Genomic DNA, 9,679 nt, shown 5'->3' on the forward strand with positions numbered 1-9,679 from the left:
TTTTATTTTGAATGGCTGAACTTAATCGTTCTTAACCTAAAATATACAGAAAACATCTATTAGAAATCTACATTATGGCTGTATTCTAATAAAAGTAAAAAATAATGTTTCCCATATACGTATTTATTGTACCCGTGCGACGCCAGGGCGGGTAGCTAGTCGTCTAATAAGAGTAAAGGACAATATATTGGGCTAGTGTTGGGGTCGGCGGACATCCGCATTTCCGTTGACTGCTAGCCCGTGACACCTTCCGTTCTGGGGTGCTGACACGACCGTGACGATTTGGCGTGACATGACGTCATAGCAGCAATGAGGCAGTTTTATACATTTATATTCTGGTGACCCATTATTATTATACATAAACGGACTATCTATTCATCTTTCGATTATAATGTGTGACTAATTAGATTAATGTTCATTACAAGTTGTTGATGTGTAATATCAGGTTTAAATAATATCAGTTCCTAACTCACGCAAGTGAGTTTGTTTAATACGCTTTCTTGCCTTTATCAATCATCATACAATTTAGCATATACGTAGTATATTAGATGAAGAACATGCACTATTTTTACGCTGGTTATAAATGATCACTTACAATAAGATGCTAGATTACAAATATTTATGTAAATTACTTCAATTTATAGTTCCAATTGGCAAATATCGTGAGTTTGAATTTGGGTGTACACACACAAAATATCAATTTATACTTCTGTTTGATTTGCCAGGGATGGAAACATTAAATAAATCAAAAAGACAAGAGTTTGGTTATCGTGTTGTTTTCAAACATATTGGTCATGTAAACTTTTAGTTGACCATGACGTAGTTTATGAAACTACGTCATGGTCAACTAAAAGTTACATACCCGTTCTTGTCAAGTGAATTAAGAAACAGGAACGTACAGTATGAATTTACAAGAAACAGGAAATTAAAATGACAATTCACTTGTGACATAATGACATCAATGTAAAACGAAAAAGGAAGAGGTAAAATCTACTTAATTACGCAACTGTAGAATTATAAAAAAGTGCTTAAGAGTAAAATGAAAACGAAAAAATTGAGAGTGCCTACCATTGTAGGCACTCTCATTTTTTTAGCATTAACTTAAGCATTTATATGCATATTGTACTCGCATAACTGAAGTACCAACAGATACGAATACATAACTAGAACAAAGACATAATTTCGATTTACTAACCAAGCCGAGTCTGTTAGATCAATACTTATGCGGTGATGACGTACAAAACTACAAAAGTGCTGGAGGGGCCGCATGATGTTATCGGTCCCCTCGACATTTTGTATAAAGGTAACTGTCACGGTGAATTGCTCATTCAGTTGGAGGGAAAAATGGTGGAAGTAAGGTATAAACAAATTCCAATCAGAAAGGTGTTAAATGCGCAATTAAAAAAAATTGTATTCGTCAGGTAGTATTTGACTCTCCATAAGTCCTCCGGGTTTTAAGTGTCATCAGTACTCGCCCCATTTTCGTAAAGGCTAGTGACAGTCAACAGTAGTAATAGTTAGTAATTTTTTTTAAACGCATTATTAACAGGAAGTTTTTAATATGACTAATTTTTGCGCACATTTACGCAATATCTCCCAGTTACTCAGTTAATGAATGAGAGAATGCCTTTGCATTCGCGTATATCTCATTTATTAAATATCTATTAGGGAAAACTTTTGTATGTAATTGGAATGGCAAACACACACACGTTATCCTGTAACGCCTGTGGGGCCACTCATGCGTAGCTATTCTACCTTCGTACCCAGTAATTTTACTACCTTATCTGACCTTTGATGCGAAACGAATCTGAAATGTAAGCTACTTGGTAATTATAATAGGTGAAACAGAGGTACCCATGTAGACTAAGTGTACCTTGTCAAAAATTCGGTAATCTCGTAACTTTTCTGTTACTTTAATTCTAAAGCTGTATGTTTTCATTGAACAATAAATACTTAAATAATTCGGTAATACAGTGTACGGATGACATCGAATCTAGATCAAACTGAAATCGCTTAAAACTGATGAAGTATTCAATAATATTTTTTTCATATGGCATTATATTAAATGTTAATTTCATAGATTTCCTGTCACGGAGCAAAAATAGTCCTTACTAATATTATAAATGTGAATGTGATTGTGTGTGTTTTTTTATATATTTGTTATCTCTAGGCGTCTGAACAACTACACCAAACACACGAAGTCCGGCGTTTTTTAACAATAATACTTTTTTTTAAAGTGCCATTCAAGGACATATACTACGTCTTATAAAGTTGACATAGTCATCGGTTAAAAGGAGGATTATGTGAAGGTGAATTAAATGAAAGGTCATGTAATTTGGCATACGTACAGTATTTGGGATGCCAAAGTTTAAGGCACAAAAATTTCTTGTTCATATCGCAAAGGACTTGATGTGTAACAGTACGGTGATACTTAAAATGCAATATAAAATGTTCAATTACAAAAGTAAATAAAAAAAACTGCAGTAAATGGTAACGTTCATGACGTTATCTAATCGAAATAATCGAATATCTGACTCAAAGCCCTATCTACATACCTAAATATTGGATTGATCACGCCTTAACTCAGTGTTAATAGGAAAAAAAAGATATATTAAAATGTAAACATTTATTAATTAAGTTACAACAAATAATACTATTACATATGGCGAGTGTTACCGAAAGAGATGCCGCTCTGCTGTCCTTTATTCGTTCCGTATTGGAGAGAGATGACGTTTTGTCCTGCTCTTAGCTGTTCCTCGGTGAACTCTCGCACGTTCTTGTTGGCTTCCTTCGGTCCGATCGACGGCTTGCCGTAGTTACCAGCTTTCCTGCCTAGCGATTGCAAGCATGTAACAACAGAATACAGATTTTGTTTCTCCCATAGATCGATCGTTTGGAAGGTCTCCTGCGGGGGCACGCCCAACTTCTTAGCCGCTTCTAGGAAAGCGTTTATGTTCTCCATACACTTGAAAGCCATGGTGGACTGGTTGATCTTCTTCACTGAACCTTCTTGTATAGCATTCACTAGTTGGCAGAGTAGGGTGCCATCTTTTAGTACCTCGTATAAGTTGTTTGGATCGCCCGCTGTATTGGCAGGGGAACCGGTCAATAGCTTTATCCATTCGAGGGTCTCGTTGGCTATAGCGTCGTCATATTTGCTGTCGATTCTGGCCTGAGCCTCGGCGTTGATTCCTGCTTTGCCCGCGCGGTATTCACCCATTTTGATGTATTGTTAGGTGTGTAGACACGTATCGACTGAACTCCTTACGATAAACCGATACCAGATATCCGTTTTATTGTGCATGATAGTGACATCATGCGCTCCATGAATATGTATACAGTAATTTGCTTTTATCAATTGATATAATTAGTTAAAAAATAATGGAATTATTTCGATATTACACTCATTTAAAAATGCAATTATAACTTTCATATCTATATTAAGATTTATTTTATTTAAAAAAAAAGTGTTTTAGTAATAATTGCATATAAAAAGTTAGAAATATAAAAAAACCCACTTTAAGCGAATTCACTAAAAAGCAACTTTATGGTAAAAATAAAATCGATAAAACAAAATATAAAAATAAATCATTTCCATGAAAAGTGTTTAATTATTTATCTATTCCGAATTTCTTACTTGAGTTACATACACTTCATACACAACCTCCTATTTCCCGATGGGATAGTAAGAAACGTTGTCAAAAGTCGTCGTAGTGAATGCAACTTGTATTCTTACATTTCGCTGAAAACATTGTCAGTAGTACAAAATATTTCAACGTAGGAAGGAATAAATATAGGCCAGAAAGTCAGATTCAATCCTATACATTTTGAACTCTATATAAGTCAAGGCAGTAAACCTACCTACGATGTATTCTTACATTTCGCTGAAAACATTGTCAGTAGTACAAAATATTTCAACGTAGGAAGGAATAAATATATTCAAATTCAAATTCAAATTCAAAAATCATTTATTCATGTAGGACATTTTAGTCGCTTATGAACGTCAAGTTTTTACATTATAATTTTTTTTCCCTGCCGTCCAGTTCGGTATATAGATCCAATTGAGAAGAACTGAACTCAATTAAGTTACTTTTTTTTTAAAAGCCAGTTTATTTACAATGCATATAGGTATAGGCCAGAAAGTCAGATTCAATCCTATACATTTTGAACTCTATATAAGTCAAGGCAGTAAACCTACCTACGATGTTCTCTGAGTAACGACTTATCTATTAAATTAAAGCGTTTAATTAAATATAAAATGTGTAAATTATAATTTCTAGAAACTGAATAATACGTGAATATATGGTCATGTTATCTTATCGACTTATAGATATATGTTATCATTGCCGATAGTGCCCTAAATATGAGTAACTGTATATGAAAACAATTTGTTTCTACGCTAAGATATTATTAAGGCTAGTGACTGTATCATTGCTCGCGTATTCAATCATGATAACCCATTATCGTCCTACTGCTGGGTATCTCTTCTTAAGAGAAAGACTTAGCCCACTAGCATTCAGACAAGGTTAAAAGGTACAGTACAAAAGTAAAGGTACGGTGGTGTACAGGGTTAGAGAGGGTTAATTGTGATCCCGTTAAAATCGGTCCAGCCATTTCAGAGATTAGCCGGAACAAACAGACCAAGAGACAGACACACAAAAATTTTAAAAAGTGGTTTTGGAGTATTTACCGTATTCATATTCATTGCATGTAGTAAAAAACTGTTATTTCTATATTACAAACAGACACTCCAATTTTATTTATATGTATAGATTTATTCCTCTAGTCGTATCTTGAGGCTTCTAGGGGCGAAAAGCAGTGACTTCACATTATATTCTTACTAAGTCACCACACGTTTCATATATTGAATAATTCAATCTCGGTAATGTAATGCTTTTGGCTTTTACCTGGTATATTCTGAATGATAACGAGAATAACGAATTAGAGAGAATTTACGATTTCAATAGAAAGACGAAACGCTTTTTAGAAAGCAGTAAGTACTACTGTTATAAATATAATACGCCGACCAAAATGAATGTGATAAGGAAGAAGATGAAGGTAATTAGGTACTACAACTTCAATTTATTTACCAAATGGTATCTACTGAGGATTTTCAAGATCGCTGACATCTTTGTCTATAGTTGTTTTTCTTCTCTATACTTTCATGTCTAAGTATTATCGTTATCTGTCTGATGGATGTTAATTAGTTTAATCCATTACTGATATAGTTTCTACTACTTACAGATATGTTTGATATCGAATTTAAGACTCACTCTATTTGAATTTAAACAAAATCTGTATAGTAATCAAGAAGCTCGTTTGAAAAGAATAACAGTTGAGGTTCTTGCCTGATATATGGTGCTGATATTTTTTTCGTTACGTTCATAACCTTATAAACAAATTAAAATTAATAATTCATCTGGATTACTGTCACAGATAACTACTATATATATCAGTAATCCATTACAGTGTGTTCCTCAAAGTTTCTACAGTGTTAAAACATTAAATACTAGCTGTGCCCGCGGCTTCGTTCGCGCAGCGCACGCAACGGAAGCCCTCAATAAATTTCCCCATTTTTACAACATTTTTCAATGATGCTTCGCTTCTATTGGCCGTAGCGTAATGTTATATAGCTTAAAGCAATGCTTGACAAATGGACTATCTAACGTAAAAATAATTTTGAATTTAAATTTGAATATTTCAATTCGAACCAGTAGTTCCTGTCATTACCGCGTTCATACAAACAAACAAACTCTTCAGCTTTATAATATTAGTATGGATACATGCAAATCTACCTAAATATTGCTATGCTAATGAAACTATTTTTCAACCGCAATTTGCAGAATTGCGAATTAAGTACACATCCCATTGACCACCGACACGATTATATAAAAAAAAAGGAAAAACAAGTACATTAGGCAGTGATAAAGGCTGTATTGCAACAGTATTTCACGGCGCAACCATGCAATTTTTATTGTACACCATTGCGGCACGAACACAATGAAGAATGGCGGATTTCAAACAAAGGCCCACCTATCATAATGACTGCTCGATAATATCGCGATACCATCATACTAATATCACTTCAAATTTTATTTATACGACTTGGTGTCGGTGGTCTAGCGGTTTAACACACCGCCTACGATGGTTGGGGGTACGACACCTCGCACGGTACAAACATTTGTATTCATGATTGTTTGTATCGGTTTGGGTGTTTTCTATGTATAATGTGTATGTATTTACGAAACAAATGTATGTATTTGTAATAATTATCTTGTACCCATAACACAAGCTTAGCTAGCTTAACTTGGGTCTAGATAGCACTGTATGAATTGTTCTAATTTTGCGATATCTACGCGTATACAAATAAACAAAATTGAAGTGTCTATAATATCAAATGAACAGGTTTTTACTACATATGAAAGTGTATGATGCACCAAAAACTAATTTTATAAATATTTAAGTATTTGTATGTTTTTTCTCTAAAATTGCTGGTCCGAATTTAAGAGATCCCTAAGAATGTAATGTAATGAATGACAAACAGATAGAACAAACACACTTTTGCATTTATATTATTAGTATTAACTTTGTGACCAATAAAGTTGTCAAATAATTGTGAGACCTTATTTTATAAAAAACTAAAACATATACACCTTACTTCATTAGACATTACAGGATTTTGTCATTAAAGCCATGATAGTAACTGTAAAAAGATGAAAGTAACCATTACTTTCAATTTTTTTAAATCTTACTGTCAAATACATTAAATTACTGTAAAAATATGAAAGTGAAGGTAAATAAGTTTTACACAAAATTTATTTATTAAATTTATACTCTGCCACTAGAGCACATTTTCTATTAAACTAGCTGTGTCCATTACTATTCCCATGTAATTTAGTCTGTGTGTTATTTTAATGTATAAGCTATTATTGTAAAGTTTCATTAAAATCCAATTAGTAGTTTTAGTGTGAAAGACTCACATTGTTTTATAGATCCATACAAGTTTACAAACATCCCTATTTTGTAATATTAGTAAGATGTAAAGCTATAAAATATAAATATTAATCTCCAAGTAACAGACGTAGAAATGTATACTACTTAACATTAAAAAGATAACAACAAATATTCACATTTTTATGGCTAAATGACTGAAACAATTTCATTTATAATTGACATAGACATAAAAATGTATTCTCATACAACAATTAAAACAAAAATAAGAAGAGAAAAGAAGTGTCCACAACAACAACTGTAACAACTAAAGTCAATATAATATTAGAACCTATAAACAGTCACAATAATTAAGAAAAAAAAGGAAGTGGCCAGTACCAACTACACTATAATATTGGAATCTATAAACAGTGTGTTTTATGTGGCAGCGACAGAAGCAGCAGTACCCAGGACTTGAAACCAGGTTGTAGGTTTAAAAGCCCCTTGTCAACACGGATTAGATGGATAATCCAAAGCCATAGTTACTTAAGAATAAAAAAAATTGCAATGTCCTTGGGGACAATTCATAATTTTCAAAGATGTCTCTTCGTAAAAAGTTTTTATGATGGAATTTAACACACAATATATTCTTTCTCCATACATCATTTATATAGATATTAGCTCTGATATGATTAGATTAATTACCTCAACATTTTTTCATTAACCATATTTCCTATATTTTATAGGTTCAACTGATATTCTTGGTTTTAATTAAAAAATTATCAACAATACCATCTAGCCATTAAGATTGATTTGATAAAAGTATGACCTAATTAATCAAATCAAAATATCTTTATTCATGTTGATCTATTGTAGACTCTTATATCCTGCAATTCTGCAGAATGGTCAAACTTGGAATACCTGAGGATAACAAGGCTATAAGAATACTGTACTGAAGAGTAATCTAAGGAGATCTATGACCATTACATTTTAAAATGGTAGGTTAAACTATTAATTTAGCAGACCGTTCCAACTTCACCTTGGATTAATAATATACATAACAAATACAACTTTCATGAAACAAGTATACACATGTATTTATTGTTAAGATTAAAGCAAGAAGCTGACAGATGTAGTTGTTCTGTAAATTACTTAGATAGTAATATCCTAAACCTTGCTTATTCTATAATGTGAGGGTGACAGGTAATATTCTAGTACTTTCTATTGAAACAACTAAAAAATGTATTAAATTTGATTTTTTAAGTTGAAGCTATTCAAATAATAATCATGGACATTTTTCGTTTTTATCAATTCTGAACATGACATGCTAAGTAACGACTAAGTTACAACGATATCAACATAATTCACGATTTAAAAAACTATATTTAGAAGTAAGACGCATAAACTTGAAATTAATTAAGTTGGTATATTTACGTAAGTAAAATGGCAGGTATCTAAAGTATTTGATAGTAAATTCTAATATTGTAATTAATTGAAAGGGAAATATGAACATGTATACATAATAAACATCTTTAAGAAATCTAACAAGAATCTACTAGGTTTCGTAACTGAAACGCGCTGAAATGACGAGGCAATACGACTGATAACATCATAAGCAAATCAAACAAAAGGTACAAAACCCAGGTGAACATCGTAAATAGTTGCGAACTTACCGGAATGTAATATGCTGGTAAAATATATTAATTTCACTACAATTATGAACTTCAGATGACTACAGGGCAATATCCATTGTATATCACGATACACTTCACATACACGAAAGAGTTTTATTTATTTATTTTACCGAACGCACTCAAAATAATTGACAGCAACAATAAAAGTTACCGTCAACGAGCGACACGTTGGAAAATTGTTTCGGTTGTGGAATTGTGATTTGTTGGTTGTTTGGTGCGCTCCCCACCACGTGACACTAGTGTGACGTTTGTGCTAATTTCTGATTGGCTGAATACTGAGAAAAAAAGTAACATTTAGCGTCCAAGTATCGATACTGCAATGTCGATATTAAATGTTTTTTCTTTAATAATATTATTAAAAACCGCTTAACTGCATTTTATAAATCGCAATTGACATTTGGATCTTAATTTATTTATTTATATCGCTAACATTTATAGAATTTGACCAAAGTTGAACATTGAATGATAAAACTAAGTACAAAAGCTTCATTACATTCAGCATTATTTTGTCATTTAATTGGTAATGTTAATATGTTTGGATATGGTTATTTCACAAGTCTCGAAGATTTATTGTGATTGGATTGTTATTCCATAAATATATAATTATTTGATTTTATTTTGAAATTTTACCTGTTTGAAACGGAGTACTTATTTGTGAATTAACAATACACTATAAATGGTTAATAGCTGTCTTAATTAATAATAAATAAATAAATTATCGTTTTGAATTATCACAACAAACTCGATCAATACAATTCACATGCGACATACTTTGCACATGGTCCTTTCGTTGCTTCTGTAACAGCGGCTTATTGATTACTTACATTTTTCGAAATCTTAAAATTAGTTTAAAGAATGTTTTAACTATATGAAACATTGGAATTATTTAAATGGTCCCCAAACTAAAAGAGTTAATAAAATCGTCTAGTATAGTTATAGAGATATAGATAGAAATTGCTTTTATGTACAATAAAACGAGTACATTTAAATACTAAATCTATACATATCTATTATGCAACCAGGACTTAATAATAATTATCTCCGGACAATTCACA

The 9,679-nt window shown here is 32.1% G+C and overlaps 2 protein-coding genes across 2 annotated transcripts in view; both read right to left on the reverse strand.

The window, feature by feature from the left end:
• The window catches only part of LOC131844812 (myosin heavy chain 95F), a 61,630-nt gene extending 52,809 nt beyond the window's left edge, over positions 1-8,821 (reverse strand). Inside the window, exon 1 of the mRNA XM_059193780.1 lies at positions 8,604-8,821. The gene's annotated coding sequence lies outside the window, so the exon portion shown is untranslated. The remainder of the gene's footprint in view (positions 1-8,603) is intronic.
• Positions 2,612-3,247, reverse strand: LOC131844811 (myophilin-like). The gene has a single exon (XM_059193779.1). It carries the CDS (start codon positions 3,218-3,220, stop codon positions 2,657-2,659), a length of 564 nt encoding a protein of 187 aa, XP_059049762.1. The 5' UTR covers positions 3,221-3,247; the 3' UTR covers positions 2,612-2,656.
• Positions 8,822-9,679: the final 858 nt, after the last annotated feature.

The sequence above is a fragment of the Achroia grisella genome, unplaced genomic scaffold (assembly GCF_030625045.1).
Source record: "Achroia grisella isolate CSIRO2021 unplaced genomic scaffold, CSIRO_AGI_Agris_v1 utg413, whole genome shotgun sequence".
NCBI lineage: Eukaryota > Metazoa > Arthropoda > Insecta > Lepidoptera > Pyralidae > Achroia > Achroia grisella.

Excerpts from the sequence above, each read along its gene's own strand:
- LOC131844811 (XM_059193779.1), bottom strand. The coding sequence starts at position 3,220 with ATGGGTGAATACCGCGCGGGCAAAGCAGGAATCAACGCCGAGGCTCAG.